Here is a 20,849-nt window from a genome sequence, read left to right as displayed (position 1 = left end):
CCTGTCTGTCCCCCTGGATATCAAATCCCCAATTACTCGATCTGAATCTGAACCTACATTGCCTAGACCTGCTGCCCTATGAATTTAACATGCGTTACATCAAAGTTCCTCTTTAGCAACATAATTAGAAATCTGAAAATGCGACAAGCACCAACTGCAGTGCAATTTGTGAATTCCCGATTAGTCTATATGTAAGTATCAGGTGGCTGCATCTGCACTGTAAAACATAGAAAATATACAGCAGGTGACTGTAAAAAGTGCCAGCTAGTACACAGTACCCCACGGACTCTTTATAGCTGACTTGACACCACATTGCATTTACATTCCATACAGTCTCTAATGGAAATTATGCGAGACTACATCCTGCGAGAAGTATTGTGCCATTCCCCTCCTGAGTCTGGAGGACCATGACTTTGGATTTACAGCACAACTTTAGAGTTGGTGGGAAGCTGTTCATGCTAAAGTTGCAGTGTGAAAGCACCATCAGTTTCAACTATGATATGGGCAACTATGATATGTTTTACTGATGCTAAGTACGTACAGTATAACATCTCAATAATGATAAGACAATTAAATGGTTTACAAAATAATGTCCTTACCTCAATGTTGCTAATAAGCTCCAGATAGCGGAGGTCTCGCACTCTTATAAATGCCTGCCAACAAAATAAAACATTAAGTTAAAACATACATGTAAATCCTACTCCACTTGAGCACATAATTCAGGCTGACACTCCAGTACTGTACTGATGGAGTGCTGCACAGTTGGAGGTGCAAGTCTTTCAGATTAAATCCAGCCCCATCTCAGGTGGATATAAGATATCCTGTGGCACTATTTGAAGAACAGCAAGGGAGTTCTCCCCAATGTCCTGGCCAATATTTATCTTACATCACTAAATGCTGCTTGTGAGAGCTTTCTATCTGTAAATTGTTTGCTCCTTTCCTAAATTCAAAAAATGACCATACTTCAAAAGTACTTAATTGGTTGTAACGTGCTTTAGGACATCTCGAGGTCGTGAAAGGTGCAATATAAATGCAAGTCTTTACTTTTCTCTTTTGAACTTTAGTGAAGCACAGATGAAGTGTTTTTCAAGTTACAATATATTGCACTGCTACCTGCTAGAGCTCCAACATGCAGCTCCACAGAGGAGTGGGATGTAGGTCTAATCTTGCTCATTCCACTGAATCCCAAAGAAGAGACATCAAATGCAGACAAAGCTTTTCCTGGAGGTAGGTGTGATAAAAATCATCCCAACTGCTATTATGAACACACCCGGTTACAAGATAGTATCAGCTGGGCTTGAGGGCAAGTTAGAACATGACCTCTCAATGCCAGCATGAGTATGATACTTGTAATTCTAGCAGAAAGTCACTGATATTATGAATGGTGAGTCAAGAGGTTACAAAGAAGATACTGTCCTACTCTGGAAGAATTTTGAAAACAGTTTGAAAAGATTTTCTCAGATACAGCACAATATTTTTGAAACCAGAAAACTGCCTGCAGTAAATTCTAGGACTTAGAAATTCCTCCCTGACTCCCTAAGTCAAAAAAATCAACAAACTCCATGTGACTGTGGATACTCATAACTTACCACCAGAAAGGGGCACTGCACATGCACTCCCCTCACACACCACCTTCCTCACACACATATCTGGGTAGCGTACTGGTTATGTTACTAGTCTAATCATCCAGAGAACATGATTACAAATCGTGGTTTGAGAATTTGAACTTAATTTGTCAAAATGTCGAAATAAAAAGCTAATGTTTCAGTTTAATAAGAAAAAAATTGTGGGGTTTTATCAAAATAAATATTGGGAAAGAAATGTAATATCTGAATTTCAAAAGAAAGCTACATTTAATCTCCTGTCTATGCCCACATACAGTAAAGAGTACAACTGGCTCCTGGAGGTCTTGTCCTCTGGCTCTAGTGATTGTATTGTGTGAGCATCCTGTCACAGATAAACTTAGCACGTGGATTTAAGAACTATTACTAAAAAAGCAAATCACTCGTTAGATCAATTTTTTCCAGCAATCAATATCCTCCTGAACACACAGAACACACAAGGCTACATGTTAAAACTGAGAGACCTGGCATAAGTCATTGAAGGTGGCGGGACAGGTTCACAGCATGGTTAAAAATGCACTGCCTGAGAGTTTGGCGGAGCCAGGTTCAATTGAAGCATTCAAAAGCAATTAGACTGTTACCTGAAAAGAAAGAATGTGCAGGATTACAGGGAGAAGGTAGGAGAAGGATACTAAGTGGATTGCTCATTCGGCAAGCCGATGCAGACAGAATAGACCAAATGGCCTCCTTCTGTGCTTTAAACAAATCTGTGTTTCTGATTCTGTGATAGGAACTTCTACTGGTGATTGCCATCCAGTGGCAACTCAGAGTTTCTGCATCTGTGTTATATCCTAATCCATCAATATCTGAGAGGAGGCTTTGTTCCACTGAAAGAATTTGTTTGATTCCAGACAAGTGGTTACCCAGGCCACGAACTGTTGGTACCATGAGAAATTGGTGTCCTAACCATTCCTTTAATGTACAAAAACTCAGCAAGAAAGTAATCAGGGATTGTATTAGATCAAAGGAAGAGGTATATCAAGTTGCCAGAAAAATGGTAAGCCTGAAGGTTGGAAGCATTTTAGAATTCTGCAAAGGAAAGACCAAGAGAAAGATTAAGAAAGGGAAAGCAGAATATAAACTAGCCAGAAACATAAAAACGGACTGTAAAAGCTTCTATGGGTATGTAAAAATGAAGAGATTAGCAAAAACTAATATGGGTCCATTACAAGTGAAGTCAGGAATAAAGGAGAAGAAGGAAATGGCAGAGAAACTAAACAAATACTTTGTGTCTGTCTTCACAGAGGAAAATACTAAAATCCTGGTCCTATATCTTATGTTCTTATATTCTACTGAGATCAATGCTAAGCCCAAATGGCTAAAATAAGAACTTATTGCAGCCTCTTCTCTCTGCTGTATGCACTGGTGATGCCTATTCTAGATCCACAAAAAGCAGATTTGCTCTAGTTTTCCCATGGACAGCTCAAGATAGTAACCTCCATAATGAACCCATTCAACCCTTAATCACAAGTTCAGCATAATAATATTTAAACTACTTAAGACAGATGAGAAATACGTGACTTGAATATTTACAAAAATTTGTACAATGATTTCAATAGGGGTGTAGAGAGAGAGAACTGGAAGTCTGATCAACAATTAAACTGGCCATTCTGGCCAACGAGTCCTGGTTGGCATTCACCTCCCAGATGAACAAATAGTTCTATTAACAAGTACCCTCCAGTAACCATCCCCTGTCAACATCTTTTTCTGTGCTTGCACTCACCAAAACTTCCTTCAAGACACTGTAGGTTACCCAACATCTCCAGTCCTGATCCTCAGTGTTGGACATGACACCTCTCCCTGACCAACAATGTTGGACATGCACCCTCTCCAGTCCTGTCCCTCAATGTCAGACACGCACCCCCAGTCCTGCCCTTAGCATCAGACACACATACTCACTCTCTCCCTCAGTATCACTCACCCACTCCAGCCCTGTCCCTCAATGTCAGACACGCACCCCCCAGTCCTGCCCTTAGCATCAGACATATATGCTCACTCTGTCCCACAGTATCAGATACTCACCCTCTCCAGTCATGTCCCTCAGCGTCGGACACTCACCCCCTCCAAACCTGTCTCTCAGTGTCAGACACTCACCCTTTCCTTGTCTCTCAGTGTCGAACACGCACCATTGCCCTGTCCCTCAGTGTCGGACACTCACCCTCTCCCTGTCAGTGTCAGACACTCACCATTTCCCTGACCCTCAATGTCGGACACTCACCCCCTTCCTGACCCTCAGTGTCGGACATTCACCCTCTCCCTGACCCTCAGTGTCGGACACTCATCCTTTCCCTGACCCTCACTGTTGGAAACTTACCCTTTCCCTGACCCTCAGTGTCGGACATTCACCACTTCCCTGACCCTCAATGTCGGACACTCACCATTTCCCTGACCCTCAACATCGGACACTCACCATTTCCCTGACCCTCAATGTCGGACACTCACCAATTCCCTGACCCTCAGTGTCGGACACTCACCTTTTCCTCATCTCAGTCCTAAATGATCTACCCCGTATCCTCAGACTGTGACGCTTGGTTCTGGACTCCCTCACCATCGGGAACATCCTTCCTGCATCTACCCTGTCTAGTCCTATTAGAATTTTATAGGTTTCTATGAGATCCTCCCTCGTTCTTCTGAACTCCAGCGAATATAATCCTAACCAACTCAACCTCTCCTCATATTTCAGTCCCGCCATCCCAGAAATCAGTCTGGTAAACCTTCGCTGCACTCCCTCTATAGCAATAACATCCTTCCTCAGATAAGGAGACCAAAACTGCACACAATATTCCAGGTGTGGTCTCACCAAGGGCCTGTATAATTGCAGCAAGATATCCCTGCTCTTGTAACTCTTTCGAGTACAAACACGTTTCCATCTGTTTCAGATGAAGTTACATTGTTTGCCATTGTGAGATTTGAACTCTTGATCTTGGGGTTACAAACCCAGTACCATAACCACTTGGCTATTTAGGCCAAGCTCTCCCTGCTCTTGTACTAGAATCCTTTGGCTATGAAGGCCAACAAACCATTTGCCTTCTTTGCTGCCTGCTGCACCTGCATGCTTACCTTCAACGACTGGTGTACGAGGACACCCAGGTCTCGTTACACATTCCCCTCTCTCAATTTATAGCCATTCAGATAATAATCTGCCTTCCTGTTTTTGCTACCAAAGTGGATAAGCTCACATTTATCCACATTATACTGCATCTGTCATGCATTTACACACTCACTCAGCTTGTCCAAATCACACTGAAGCATCTCTGCATCCTCCTCACAGCTCACCCTCCCACCCAGCTTTGTGTCATCTGCAAATTTGGAAATATTACATTTAGATTCCTCATCTAAATCATTAATATATATTGTGAATAGCTGGGGTCACAGCACCAATCCCTGTGGTACCCCACTAGTCACTGCCTGCCATTCAGAAAAAGACCCATTTATTCCTATTCTTTGTTTCCTGTCTGCCAACCAGTTTTCTATCTATCTCAGTACACTACCCCCAATCTCATGTGCTTTAACTTTACAAGCTAATCTCTTATGTGGTACTTTGTCGAAAGCATTTTGAAAGTCCAAATAAACCATATCCACTGGCTCCTCCTCATCAACTCTACTAGTTACATTCTTGAAAAATTCCAGTAGATTTGTCAAGCATGATTTCCCTTTCATGAATCTATGCTGACTCTGTCCGGTTCCGCCACTGTTTTCCAAGCGCTCAGCTATTAAATCTTTTATAATGGACTCTAGAATTTTCCCCACTACTGATGTCAGGCTGACTGGTCTATAATTCCGTTTTCTCTCTACCTCCCTTTTTAAAGCGTGGGGTTACATTAGCTACCCTCCAATATGTAGGAACTGTTCCAGAGCCTATAGAATCTCGGAATATGAATGCCAATGCATCCACTATTTCTAGGGCCACTTCCTTAAGTGCTCTGGGATGTAGATTATCAGGCCCTGGGGATTTATCGTCCTTCAATGCCATCAATTTCTCCAACACCATTTCCCTACTAATACTGATTTCTTTCAGTTCCTCCCTCTCACTGAACACTGTTACCCAATATTTCTGGTATGTTATTTGTGTCCTCCTTTGTGAAGACAGAACCAAAGTATGTATTTAGCTGGTCAGCCATTTCTTTATTCCCCATTATAAATTCCCCTGTTTCTGACTGCAAGGGACCTACATTTGTCTTCACCAATCTTTTCCTCTTCACATACCAACAGAAACTTTTACAGTCAGTTTTTATGTTCCCCACAATCTTCCTCTCGTACTCTATTTTCCCATTCTTAATCAATCCCTTAGTCCTCCTTTGCTAAATTCCTCAGGTCTGTTGTTTTTTTCTGCCCAATTTGTATGCCTCATTTTTGGATCTAATACCATCTCTAATTTCCCTTGTAAGCCATGGTGGCCACCTTTCCTGTTTGACTTTTGCGCCAGTCAGGAATAAACAATTGTTGCAGTTCACCCATGCACTCTCTGAACGTTTGCCATTGCCTATCCACCGTCATCCCTTTAAGTAACATTTCCCAATCCATCATAGCCAACTCGCGCCTCATACCATCGTAGTTTCTTTTATTAAGATTCAGGACCCTAGTCTCAGAATCAACTACGTCACTCTCCATCTTGATGAAGAATTCTATATTATGGTCGCTCATACCCAAGGGGAGGCCCAACTAGATTGCCAATTATTCCTTTCTCATTACACAATACCCAGTCTAGGATGGCCTGTTCTCTAGTTAGTTCCTCAACGTATTGGTTCAGAAAAACATCCCGTATACACTCCAGGAATTCCTCCTCTATAGTATTCTTACTAATTTGATTTGCCCAATCTATATGCAGATTAAAGTCACCCATAATTACAGATGTTCCTTCATTGCATGCGCCTCTAATTTCCTGTTTAATGCCATTCACAACATCACACTACGGTTTGGGGGTCTATATACAACCCCCACTAAGGTTTTTGCCCTTTGGTGTTTCTCAGCTCTACCCATACAGATTCCACATCATCGGAGCTAATATCTTTCCTCACTATCGCGTTAATTTCCTCTTTAACCAGCAATGCAACTCCACCGCCTTTTCCTTTTTTGTCTGTCCTTAAATACTGAATACCCATTGATGTGCAGTTCCCATCCCTGGTCACCCTGCAGCCATGTCTCCGTAATCCCAACTATATCATACCTGTTTACATCTACTTGCATGCTTAATTCATCCACTTTATTGCGAATGCTCCTTGTGTTAAGGCACAAAGCCTTAAGTCTTGTCTTTTTAACATTACTTGTCCCATTCCCACTATTTTTCACTGAGGCCCTGTTTGATTATTGCACTTGATTTCTCCGCCTCTAATTTTTCTTATTCCCCTTTCTGTCTTTTGTTGACATTCACCCCTTCCCTGTCCCTCAGTGTTGGGACACTCACCCGTTCCCTGTCCCTCAGTGTCAGACACTCACCCTCTCCCTGTCCCTCAGTGTCGGACACTCACCCTCTCCAGTCCTGCCCTCAGTGTAGGACACACCTTCTCCCTATCCCTCAATGTCAGACACTCACCCTCTCCTTGTGTCTCAGTGTCCGACACTCTCACTCTCCCTGTCCCTCAGTTTCGGACACTCACACTCTCCAGTCCTGTCCCTTAGTGTCGGACACTGACCCTCACCTTGTCCCTCAGCGTCGGATACTCACCCTCTCCCAATCTCTCAGTATCGGACACTCACCCTCTCACTGTCCCTCAGTGTCAGACACTCACCCTCTCCCTAACCCTCAATGACGGATACTCACACTCTCCTTTCTTGTACCTCATTGTCCGACACTCACTCTCTCCAATGATGTCCCTCGGTGGCAGGGACTCACCCTCTCCCTGTTTCAGTGTCGGACACTCACCTTCTCCCTGTCTCTTAGTGTTAGACACTCACCCTCTCCCTGTCTCTCGGTGTCAGACACTCACCTTTTCCAGTCGTGTCCCTCAGTGTCAGCCATTCATCTTCTCCAATCCTAGCCCTCAGTTTCGGACACGCACCCTCTCCCTCGGTACCGGACACTCACCCTCTTCAGTCCTGCCCCTCAGTGTCGGACAATAGCCATCTCCAATCCTGATCCTGTGTCAGACACACATCCTCTCCCTTTCTCCCTGTCCCTCATGTCGGATGCTCACCTTTTCCCTGTCCCTCAATGTAAGACACTCACCCCCTCCCTGCGTCTCATGTCCGACACACTCACTCTCCCTGTTGCTCAGTTTCGGACACTCACCCTCTCCAGTCCTCTCTCTTAGTGTCGGACACTCACCCTCTCCCAATCTCCCAGTATCGGACACTCACCCTCTCACTGTCCCTTAGTGTCGGACACTCACCCTTTCCCTAACCCTCAATGATGAACACTCACCCTCTCCCTAACCCTCAATGATGGACACTCATCCTCTCCATTCTTGTACCTCATTGTCCGACATTCACTCTCTCCAATGATGTCCTTTGGTGTCAGCGACTCACGCTCTCCCTGTCTCCCAATGTCGGATGCTCACTCTCTCTCATCCTGTCCCTCAGTGTCGGACACTCACTCTCTCCCTGTCCCTCAGTGTCAGATACTCACCCTCTCCCTGTCCCATAGTGTCGGACGCGCACCCTCTCCCTCAGTACCAGACACTCACCCTCTACCTGTCTCTCAGTGTTGGATACTCAATCTCTCCCTGTCTCTCAGTGTCGGACACTCACCCTCTGCCTGTCTCTCAGTGTTGGACACTCAACTCTCCCTGTCTCTCAGTGTTGGACACTCACACCCTCCCCACCCCTCAGACACACTCCCTTTCCAGTCCTGTCCCTCAGTGTTGGACACTCACCCTCTCCAATACTGACCTTCAGTGTCGCACCCTCACCCTCTCCATTCCTGGCCCTCAGTTTCGGACACGCACCCTCTCCCTGTCCCTCAGTACCGGACACTCACCCTCTTCAGTCCTGCCCCTCAGTGTCGGACAATAGCCATCTCCAATCCTGATCCTGTGTCAGACACATGTTGTCTCCCTTTATCCCTGTCCCTCATGTCAGACGCTCACCTTTTCCCTGCCCTCAATGTAAGACACTCACCCTCTCCCTGTGTCTCATGTCCGACACTCACTCTCTCCAATGATGTCCTTTCGTGTCAGCAACTCACGCTCTCCCTGTCTCCCAGTGTTGGATGTCGGATGCTTGCCCTCTCTCGTCCTGTCCCTCAGAGTCGGACACTCACTCTCTCCCTGTCCCACAGTGTCAGATACTCACCCTCTCCCTGTCCCATAGTGTCGGACGCGCACCCTCTCCCTCAGTATCAGACACTCACCCTCTGCCTGTCTCTCAGTGTTGGACACTCAACCTCTCCTTGTCTCACATTGTTGGACACTCACACCCTCCCCACCCCTCAGTATCAGACACACTCCCTTTCCATTCCTGTCCCTCAGTGTTGGACACTCACCCTCCCCAATACTCAGTGTCGCACCCACACCCTCCCCATTCCTGGCCCTCAGTGTCAGACACTCACCATCTCCATTCCTGGCCCTCAGTTTCGGACACGCACCCTCTCCCTGTCCCTCAATGTCAGACACTCACCTTTTCCCTGTCTCTCAGTGTTGGACGCACCCTCTCCCTGTGCCTCAGTGTCAGACACTCACCCTCTCCATTCCTGGCCCTCAGTTTCAGACACACACCCTCTCCTTATCCCTCAGTGTCGGACACTCACCTTTTCCCTGTCTCTCAGTGTTGGACACACCCTCTCCTTGTGCCTCTGTATCAGGCACTCATCCTCTCCCTAACCCTTAATGACAGACACTCACCCTCTCCATTCTTGAACCTCATTGTCCGACACTCACTCTCTCCAATGATGTCCCTCGGTGTCAGCGACTCACGCTCTCCCTGTCTCCCAGTGTTGGATGCTCACTCTCTCTCGTCCTGTCCCTCAGTGTCGGACACTCACTCTCTCCCTGTCCCTCAGTGTCAGAGATTCACCCTCTTCCTGTGCCATAGTGTCAGACACTCACCATCTCCCTGTCCCATAGTGTCGGACGCGCACACTCTCCCACAGTATCGAACACTCACCCTCTTCAGTCCTGCCCCATAGTGTTGGACAATAACCATCTCCAGTCCTGATTCTCAGTGTCAGACACACGTCCTCTCCCTCTCTCCCTGTACCTCAGTTTTGGACACTCACCCCCTCCCTGTCCCTCTCTGTCGGACACTCACCCTCTTCAGTCCTGTCCCTCAGTGTCAGACACTCTCCCTTTCCCTGTCCCTCAGTGATGTACACTCACTCTTTTCCTGTTCACTGCGTCTTAGTGTCGGACACTCTTGCTCTCCAATCCTATCACTCAGTGTCGGACACACATCCTCTCCGCATCCCTCAGTATAGGACATTCATCCTCTCTAGTCTTATCCCTCAGTGTTTCCACAGTCCAGTCCCTCATTGTCGGACACTCTCACTCTCCCTGTCCTTCAGTGTCGGATACTCACCCTCTCCAGCCCTGCGCCTCAATATAGAAGGCATACCCTCTCCAGCCCTGCCCCTCAGTATAGGAGACAGGTACTCTCCAGCCTCAATGTAGAATAAGCACCCTCTCCAGCCCTGCTCATCAATACAGCATACCCATCTTCATCAGGCCTACTTCTCACTGTAGACTACTCACCTTAGTCAACCTTTAGTTGGTACTTTACAGCATGCTCAGTATGCCTTCATTTTACCACAGCACCCATGGGTAACAAAAGCTTTTAGCACTAGCTCACCAGCCAGGCAGAAAGAAACATGGCCATCGTCTCTTTGGGCTTAAAGAGAGCACGGAGGTGAAGAAAGAGAAAAAGACTAAGTGAGACATACGTTTTGGTGGCAGCACGGCAGATGGAGAGAGAGATCAAAAGCAAGCTGTTGACAGGAGGAATATGTATGGAAATAAAAAATCACAAAGGAACAGCATAAAAATAAGGTAGATAGTGAGGCAGTGAAAATAAAGAATAAAGGGAGTTGTTCACAGAGATGAGCAGTGAGATCAATTCTGACCCAGAGTGGTAAATGTCCTGGGTTCCTTCAGTACTTTTGCAACACTGATTCTCATTTGTCACATGGCCAGCACAGAGCAATCAGTGATTAGGGACAATTTCTACAATCACAGTCTTAGCACAGAGACACAAGGGTATGCTGGCAGGCTGATAGACACATGGATAAACCTACTTAGCTTGCTCTGCAATAAATTATGAGGGGCATAGGAACTTTTCACCTTGGTGGGGGGATCAATAACCAGAGGGCATAGATTTAAGGTAAGGGGCAGGAGGTTTAGAGGGGATGTGAGGAAGAATTTTTTCACCCAGAGGGTGGTGGGAATCTGGAACTCTGCCTGAAATGGTGGTAGAGGCAGAAACCCTCATAACATTTAAGGAGTATTTGGATGTGCACTTGCGATGCCATGGCATACAAGGAAATGAGTGAAAAATGGGATTAGAATAGTTAGGTACTTGTTTTGACCGGCGCAGACTCAATGGGCTGAAGGGCCTTTTTCTGTGCTGTAGACTTCTATGACTCCAATAGGAAAGAAGTAGGTGTTAAGGGCAGTACCAAGGGTCAGATTATACTTGTTGTTTTATTTGTGGATAGGTGCCTCAAAGTAGAAAAAAAAATGAAGTGACCGTTATATTCAGGGACCGTGTGGTGCAGTAATTGAGACCATGCCTTCTTCACCTGAATTTTGCTCAGAGAGAGGATGGGTCTCCTTTCTCTGCTATTTGATTAGTCTCTTTAAGGAGCTGTCATCTTTCTCCCCCTACCTACGTATGTATGGAGGAGTTTATGAGCTACTGATACCTTTTTAGCAGTGTCGAAGTCCATCCCTTCCAAGGCCTCTATCGCCAGGTCCCTCCAGTCATTCTCTGTTACTCCCAAGCAAGCAATTTGATAGGCTTCCTTATACATCTTCTTTTCCAAGTACTGGTACATGGGTGCAGACTTATTTTTTAAAACAAAAGAGTTGCCTGTTAATTATGATTAAATCAAATAGCATCTGTTAAACAGAACAATTTTTAATTTGTTTTTCTTATCAAATTAGCACATTCCCATCTTCCAATTTGGGACTGAGAAAGATAACCCATCAAGAAGTGCACACATCCGGTCAATGCTACCCTTAGGATGAGTCATTAGGTGGTGGGTGTGTGTGGTATGGGATGGGGTATATTAACCATTGTGGTTCAGATCCTGTAATATCCATTAATAAGATTCTAATTATGGGAAGTCAGCTGCACCTTTCCCTTTGATCATGTTCTAACAATGCTACCTTATCAAGCTGAAAGCAGTTTTAATGCTTGTTTTATGTTAATTTCTGCACTTGTGTGATGAGGAATGGAACAATTTATCATGCGCTAGCAGAGCCGGTTAAACAGTAAATACAGTGGAAAGTTCTCTGCTCTTCCCCAGCAATGGGTCTCAGCCTGAATTCAGAACAGAAGTCTTTTAACTGCTCCATTTTCTGTTGTTGATCATCTTATTGGGAGATTGCCAGTTCAGCAGTTTAGTGGTAAATTAAAAGCAGTTTTGTGCTACAGACCCCTGCCTATCAGGAATTCAACTGAGGCTACCCAAACTCATTTTATATGGAAACCTCAAGCAGCAGACATGGTACCTTTCATCCAATTGGCTTGAGGTGGATTTGAGCCAGTATCTAGTCCAGTCTCTTGCCCGAATACTAAAAACAAATGACACCATCCAACTTTCCATATTTCACTTTGTCATAAATGTTTTATCCTACTTTATATCATAGCATCTAGAATGTTCCATGGAGAAAATAGGCAGGCAAACTGCTCTCACTCTTGCCATTATTTCTCTGTAATCAGTTAAAGTCTTTAATCAATGCCAGGTTTCCTCCTAACCCACATACACCCTGCAGTTTAATTGAGATCAAAATTTTAACCAATCAGTAATCAACATTTTAACCACCCTATCAAATCATCCAAGATCTCCAGTTTTAAAAGAATCCGATTGTTTTGCTCATTTTTTTCTGAAGTTGCTTTCCATGGGCATCAGGAGCCCTCTCATAACTTGCCTACTGCCTCTTTATGCTGAGCTAGGCAGCAAAGTGACTGAAGACAACACACAGGCAACACAGCCAGGCCCAATTCTGTCTCTAAAAGCAGAATACTGGGAATGATGGAAATCTGAAATAAAAATAGAAAGTGCTGGAAATACTCAGCAGCATCTGTGGAGAGAAAAACAGAGTTGATAATTTTAGGTCGAAGATGCCACCACCAAACACATCTTCTCCTCGCCTCCCTTTTCAGCATTCCTGCACATTCATGTACATTGGAGAGACCAAATGCAGACGCTATGGGTGGCTGCTTGGCGGAGCACCTCTGTTAATTCAGCATGCATGACCCAAGTTACTGGTGATCTGTCATTTTAATTCTCCACCTTGCTCTTACATTGACATCTCTGTCCTTGGTCTGCTGCTCTGTTCCAGTGAAGCTCAATGTAAGCTTAAAAACAGCACCTCATTTTTTGATTAGGCACTGAACAGCTTTTCAGACTCAACACTGAGTTCAACAATTTCAGACCATAAACTCTGTTCCCCTATTTTGTTTTTTCTTTGCATGTTTCAGTTTTTCTCTTATTTTCACTTTCTGACGGCAGCACACTCATTCTAAGCATACCTTTTGTTTCTTTACTTGCCCCACTTCGATTCCCTTTGGTCCTGGAAGACTAACTCTTCTGTTATTCAATCTCTCCTGTCTTCCAATCACAGGCCTTACTTATGTTCTTCTCCCACCCACCCCTTGCTCAAATCCTAAATCTTTAACTTTTCAAAGTTCTGATGAAAAGTCATCGACCTGAAATGTTAATAATGTCTCTCCTTCCACAGATGCTGCCTGACCTGCAGAGTATTTCCAGCATTTTCTCTTTTTATTTCTAATTCTGTCTCCATCTTACATTTTCAGCAAGTGTCAGTGATGCTGAAGTCAAATGGACAGCCCCAGCTACTGCTCTGGCTGAGCTTAGCTAACTATAACCAGAGACATCTCTGGTCTCAGTACCATACTTCAGTTATTCATTAAAGCATCAATAAAACTGTATTCCCACTGATCAAACATGCATCAGTCTATACAATGAGCCATACCTGTGGGACCTCGACTGCAGACATAGCGTACACATGCAAGCAGAAAATTTTGGAGCCATTATATCCCACCACAAAGCCTTGGAGCTTCTGCTGGTGCACTGGAAAATTACTGGCTTTGATGTTGAGAAAACCGCCACCAGAAAAACAAAGCATATCTTCGCACTGGGTGTTCCAAGCCACACTGTTAGCGTTTGGCTCCTACAGAAGACATTGAAAGGAGGAATGTTTGAGAGGTTATCATTCGTCAGTATTAATTTAAGAAAATACCATTTTCCAATAATTATGACACTTATTACCATAGGCACTGGAGAGCAGAATCAGGAGAAATGTTGGGGATAGCTATTGGCTATGACAAGACAAGGCGGGGAGGGGGGGCGGGGTCAGACAGAGACCATCATCAGCAATTAATGCAACAGCTTCTCTAATGAACTTATAAATTAACGTCCAGTAATGGATCATTGGCAGGCTGACTGAAGATCACATAAAACAAATTAAATGGTCAAAATTGCCACCTTTCTATATCCCACCTGTACCTAACTTTCAGGATTATAAGTCTAATAAAAGAAAAGTGAGTGTTCCAAGCTGAATGTTTTCGCATAATTTTGATATTTGATTTGCAAGAATTGAAGTTTAAACTGCAGGCAAACCAATGTGAGATTGAAAGCTTGTGTTGGATGTGAGGCTTTAAGGAAACAGTCTCTCACAAGTTCAGCTTCACATCAGTTGCAGTATAACTTGAGCACTAAACCAACTTTCCAAATTTTAAAATGAAAACTAAGAACTGAGATGTATTGCCTTTATGTTTCTAATATTAGACAAGTGCTGCCTGCTGTTAGCTTCTGTCTAACATTAAAGGTTTCACAAGTAGCTGGAGGGTGGTGAGGACATGTGACTGAATAAATCACTGTAAAAATGAATATTAATGCAAAACAATATCTAAACAGATAACTGTTGTGTTAAATTTAATTATTGCAACATATAGAAGGGACTTCTTCATTGAATATTTACACCTTGACTGTGTCCAACTTACCTGGAAAAGGAGTTCTTTGGTACTTATGTCATATACCAGGCAAGTGTTGTGTTCATCCACCACAGCCAGTTTGTTGCGTGATGTACTCATGTCCAAACAGCGTATAGAGGTGGCTTGCTTAAGAAGCACAATGGCAAATGGGTTGTCAACAAATATTTTCAGAATCTACAATGGATAAGCAAACACATATATATTCACCTTTTTAAAACATCAGCTTGATGCGAGATTCATTTTAATACAATCGCCATACATGTGGTAAACATGAAGCAGTTCTTTTCTGAAACAGTTTATGTATAATCTCCTTTGTTTTTTCTAAAAGCAGTAAGTATACACGTCCTCACACTTCTGGGATTGTTGCTTAGAATTCAGTCGAGAGCTTTGGAATAAAATCTCCCTTCTCTGTCGATTCAGGTGAAATGGACAGCTTCCACCCAGTTCACTACAGCACTGAATCACAGCACAAAACATTACATCACTTGAATTCATCCTTTACACAATGTAAGAACTTGCTGAAATTTTTGTCAATTCTTGGGAAACCAAAGACCAGAAGGTGCATCATAGAAACTGGCACATTTTTTCCCTATAACTAATATCCCTTTAAAATCCATCTTTAAATCCTCAACCATTGCCAAAACAAACCTAGCAAAGTTTGATGGGAAGTTTGGAAGATATTAGATAAAATAATACCCCGTGATCTAAAGAATTATTGTAACAAGGAAGACAGAGTAGATAGGGGAAAACTGTTCCCATTGCTGTAAGGATTGAGAACATGAGGACAAAGTTTAAGGTAATTGGCAAATGAAGCAATGGAAACATGGGGAGAAACATTTTCACGCGGTGAGAGGTTAAGATCTGGAATGCACTGCCTCAGAATGTGGTGGAGGCAGGTTCATATGAGGCATTCAAGAGGGAATTAGACTGTTATCTAAAAAGGAAGAAAATGCAGGGTTACAGGGGAAGGCTGGGGAGTGGCAGTAGATGAATTCCTCATTCGAAGAGCCAGCGCAGACATGATGGGCCGAATGGCCTCCTTCTGCACCTTAAACAATTCTGTGATTGCACGTGATACCTTCATCATTCGTGTATTATTCGTACACTGTCTGAGTCACGTCAAAGCTATACCAATTTAGAATGACGGCTGAGGAGTTTCAATCTCCATTGTCAAGAGAGTTCTGCAAAAACACTACCTTCAGCATTAACCAAATTAAAGGAGATCAGAGAGCTTGATGTAGCCCCAGTCCAGATGTTACTAAAAGAAACCTGACAACGGGTTGCCCAAAGATTTATGTAGCACCAAGCGGTTAAATAAGTGAGGCACTGAGAGTCAATTTTTCAGAGAGAAGATAAAGAAGCAACTTTGGCCTGAACAGGAGCTCAGTGCCGAGACAGAGTGGGCCACATCTGCAAAGCCAGGCAAGTAAGTGAGAATTTGTCTTATGAATTTAATCTACAGCAGCATAGAAATGATGACAGCATCAAGAACTCAGCTCGTAAAATGTGGCCTAGCAGCCTGCTTGATTGGCACCCCATTCACAAGCATTAGATTAGAAACAGGAACTCACCAAGGCTCCTTCCAAACACAAGACCACTGCCATCCAGAAGGGCAAGGGCAGCAGATGGATAGGAACACCACCACCTGGAAGTTCCCCTCCAAGCCAATCACCATCCTGACTTGGAAATATATCGTCGTTCCTTTACTGTCATTGGGTCAAAATCTTGGAACTCCCTTCCTAACAGCACTGTGGGTGTACCTACACCACATGGACTGCAGTGCTTCAAGAAAGCAGCTCACCTTCTCAAGGGCAATTAGGGATACGTAATTATAGGCAGGCAATAAATCCTGGCCTAGCCAGCAATGCCCACATCCCACTAACGAATAAAAAAAAATGTGGGATATCTTGGATCTCCAAAGCATTGTATAAGTAAAGCTAAGGAATTCTGAGCTCTAAGTTCAAACTCAGCAGCATACAAAGGCAGGAAAGGATCCCGGAAGATTCTTATTCAAATACAAAGGATATAGTTACAATAGAAAGGTTTCAGGAAATACTTAACAGGTCTTAGGGAACAAGCTACTAAGAAAACTCAAAAAGACAACATTCATTTTCACTTGAGAAAAGGAGCCTGATTTGACAGGAAGAGGAGTGAGGGATGCAGGTCTCTGTGATTCAGCAGGAGCTCCTTGTTTTACATTCACCATAGCTGGGATTCAGAAAATACTGGAAAATATGGATATGGTTGAAGAAACGGTGCCTGAAAAGGCAGTTGATTAATTGATCAGTTGATCAATTGACACCTGAAGCAATCCATGGCCCAAGCAGAAGGCTGAGGCAATCAGTACTGTGGTATGTTTATCAGATTTATATGCAGAGTGCAGAGCCTATAGTTCATCAGGGAAAGAGCAAAAGTAGTATGCTGGACCTTGTAATCTTTTCAATGACAGGAACAGTTCATTCAGTGAGCATCAAAATGACTACTGCCTTCATCATTTTAGCCATCTGTTCTTTTTCAACAGGGGCAAGAGATATCTGTCAAACCTCCCAGGCTGCATTGTACAGTTGCATCATCAAGTGACAGATACACAACTTACCCAGGATAGGAATTTCATTAACTTACCCATGGTAACCAGCCAAGGGAGTTGTGCACTTATTAGGCTGGATTTTCCTGTCCCAACACATGGCAAGCCTATGTTAGCCTCGTGGAAATGGAGGTGTGCAGGTCCTCGAGGCAGAAGTCCCGCCCCAATTCTCATCGCCAGCTATTTTGATTGGGGTAGGAAGGGGGATGGGTTACGAACCCACATGCAGCATTGCCAACCTTGCCAGTTCCATGGCTAAAGCTGCAATACAGGACTACTTGTATGCCAAACAGCGGAAGTAGCATGCCACAGACAGAGCTAAGCAATCCCACAACCAATGGATCAGATCTAAGCTCTGCAGTCCTGCCACATCCAGTCCTGAATGGTGGTGGACAATTAAACAACTAACCAGAAAAGGAGACTACACAAATATTCACATCTTCAATGATGGGAAAACCCAGCACATCAGTGCAAAAGACAATGCTGAAGCGCTTGCAACCGTCTTCAGTTAGAAGTGTCAAGTAGATGATCCATCTCAACCTCCTCCTAAGGTCCCCAGCATCACAGAAGTAGTACAGAACACTCATACTCAAAAACAGCCACGCCCAAGCCAAGCTGGTCTAGTACAGCTATAACACAGGTATCTAACCGATACTGTGGAAAGTTGCCCAGGTCTTTCGTGTCCATGAAAAGGAGGACAAATCCAACCCAGCCAATTACCGCCCCATCAGTATACCTACACAGCAATAACCTACTCACTGATGCTCAGTTTGGGTTCTGCCAGGGCCACGCAGCTCCTGACCTCATTACAGCCTTGGTCCAAACATGGGCAAGAGTTGAATTTAAAAGGTGAGGTGTGAGTGACTACCCTTGATATCCAGGCAATATTTGACTGAGTGTAGCATCAAGGAGACCTAGCAAAACTGAAGTCAACAGGTATCGGGGGGAAACTCTCCACTGGCTGGAGTCACACTTAGCACAAAAGAAGATAGTTATGGTTGTTGGAGGTCAATTATCTCAGTCCCAGGACATCACTGCAGGAGTTCCTCACAGTCGTGTCCAAGACCCAACCGTCTTTATCAATCACATTCCCTCCAACATAAGGTCAGAAGTGGGGATTTTCACTGATGATTGGATAAAGTTCAGTATCGTTGGCAACTCCTCAGATACTGAAGTGGTCCGTGTCCATATGCAACAAGTCAGGCATAAGTGGCAAGTAACATTTGTGCCACACAAGTGCCAAGCAATGACCATCTCTAACAAATGAGAATCTAACCATCTACCCTTGACATTTAATGGCATTACCATCGCTGAATCCCCCACTATCAACATCCTGGGAGTTACCATTGACCAGAAACTGAACTGGACTAGCCATATAAACACTGTGGCTACAAGAGCAGGTCAGAGGTTGGGAATTCTGCAATGAGTAACTCACCTCCTGACTCCCCAAAGCCTGTCTACCATCTACAAGGCACAAGTCAGGAGTGTGATGAAATACTCTCCACTCACTTGGATGACCACAGCTCCTACAACACTCAAGAAGCTCGACACCATCCAGGACAATGCAGCCAACTTGACTGGCACCCCATCCACCACTATAAACTATCACTCCTTCCACCATCAACCCAGAGTGACAGCAGTGTGTTCCATATAAGATGCACTGCAAGACTTCATCAAGGCTCCTTCAACAGCATCTTTCAAACCTGTGAACTCTACCACCTCGAAGGAAATGGGCCACAGGTGCATGGGAACACCACCTGTTCTCCTCAAAGCCACTCACCAAAATCCTGGAACTCCCTTCCTAACAGCACTGTGGGTGCACCTACACCACGTGGACTGCAATGGTTCAAGAAGGCAGCTCACCACCACCTTCTCAATGGCAATTAGGGATGGGCAATAAATGCTGACCTTGTCAACAACAATTATCCAATGAAGTTAATGGCCTAGCCCTGGATGTACAAGGCCACAATTCTGAAATTTGTAGATGATAAAAACTTTTAAGGGTTGTGAACTGTGAGGAGGAGACTGGTGGACTTCAAGAGGAGAAAGGCAGGCTGGTAGAATGGGTGGATGCGCGGCAGATTAAATTTAAAGCACAGAAGCATAAATTTCTGGAATTCCGTCCCTGCTTGTCTCCACCTCTCTACCTCACTTTCTTCCTTTAAGGCACTCCTTAAAATCTAGCTTTTTGACAAAGCTTTTGGTCATCTGACCTAATTCTCGTTATGCGGCTCAGTGACATATTCTGTTTAATAATGCACCTGTGAGGTGCCTTGGGTTGTTTCAGTGCTAAGGGTGCTATATGAATATAAGTTGTTGTTATTGTGATATACTTTGTTAGGAAGGACGAGGAGAGGCAATATAAACCAAAGGGTACAATTCTAAATGGGGTGCAGGAACATAGAGACCTGAGGCATACATGTGCATAAATTGCTCAAGGTGGCAGGGCAGGTTGAGAAAGTGCTTAAAAAGCATATGGGATCCTGGGCTTCATAAAGGTATACAGTACAAAAGCAATGAAGTTATGATGAAGCTTTATAAAATACTGGTTCAGCCTCAACTGGAGTATCGTGTCCAATTTTGGGTGCCACATTTAGAAAGAATGTGCAAGCTTTAGCGAGGGTGCAGAAAAGTTTTACGAGAACAATTCCAGGGATGAGACTTCTAGTTAGATTGGAGAAGCTAGAGTTGCTTTCCTTAGACAAGAGAAGGTTGAGAGGAGATTTGATGGAGGTATTCAAAATCATGAGGGGTTTAGACCAGCGGTTCCCAAACTGTGGGTCGCAACTTCAATTGGGGTCACAGAAACAGCAAATGGGGTCACGAGAAATAAAATCTCCTGCCCCCTTGTATTGTCCTGGCAGAGGGAAGTAACCAATCACAAAACAAACCCCTGCCGTTGAATATTTTGGTTGGTTGCAGCGGCTCTGATCAGGCACACTGTGACTTAACTGTGCATTTGTGTAAATACATCAGAGGTTTCCAGAGAAGCTTCTCGGAGTAGTGGCGATAGAGGCGGACACAAATTCAGCAACCAGCAGCAGCCTAGCAGCCATTACAGATTTTCATATGATGTATTATGTGTTGATTTATAATACACAAACTTTAATAATAATAAACTGAATGTTACTATGCTGTTTTATTTCTGTTTTGTTTTTGTTGACATCTGAAGTCACGTTAATTTTCAAATGTTAAAATAGGGTCGTGTTGGAAAATAACTTGGGAAGCTCTAGTCTAGACAGAGTAGATAGAGAGAAACTGTTCTCATTGGCAGAAGGACTGAGAACTAGAGGACACCAATTTAAGGTGATTGGCAAAAGAGGCAACGGTGACATGAGAAATAGCTTTTTTAAGCAGCGAGTGGTTCAGGTGTGAAATACACTGCCTGGGAGTGTGGTCGAGGCAGATTCAATTGTTAAGGGGAATTGGATAAGCACTTGAGAAAAAATTTGCAGGTTGAATGAAGGGGGAAAGGGTTGGGACTAGCAGAGTTTCACTTACTGAGAGCTGGTGCAGACTCAACAGGCTGAATG

General features: G+C 44.1%; 1 protein-coding gene across 2 annotated transcripts in view; it reads right to left on the bottom strand.

Moving 5' to 3' along the window:
- Nucleotides 1-20,849, bottom strand: part of ift122 (intraflagellar transport 122 homolog (Chlamydomonas)) — a 171,980-nt gene that overhangs the window by 80,594 nt on the left and 70,537 nt on the right. For both annotated transcript variants that reach the window (XM_041191120.1, XM_041191121.1), the window contains exons 13-16: nucleotides 14,742-14,906; nucleotides 13,712-13,909; nucleotides 11,413-11,553; nucleotides 600-653 (exon numbers count right to left, since the gene is read on the bottom strand). In XM_041191120.1, coding sequence (XP_041047054.1) covers nucleotides 600-653; nucleotides 11,413-11,553; nucleotides 13,712-13,909; nucleotides 14,742-14,906 — 558 coding nt within the window. The remainder of the gene's footprint in view (nucleotides 1-599; nucleotides 654-11,412; nucleotides 11,554-13,711; nucleotides 13,910-14,741; nucleotides 14,907-20,849) is intronic.

Source organism: Carcharodon carcharias, chromosome 7 (genome assembly GCF_017639515.1).
Source record: "Carcharodon carcharias isolate sCarCar2 chromosome 7, sCarCar2.pri, whole genome shotgun sequence".
Lineage (NCBI taxonomy): Eukaryota > Metazoa > Chordata > Chondrichthyes > Lamniformes > Lamnidae > Carcharodon > Carcharodon carcharias.
Note: the sequence above shows the minus strand (reverse complement) of the source record. Positions and strands in the feature narration are given on the sequence as shown.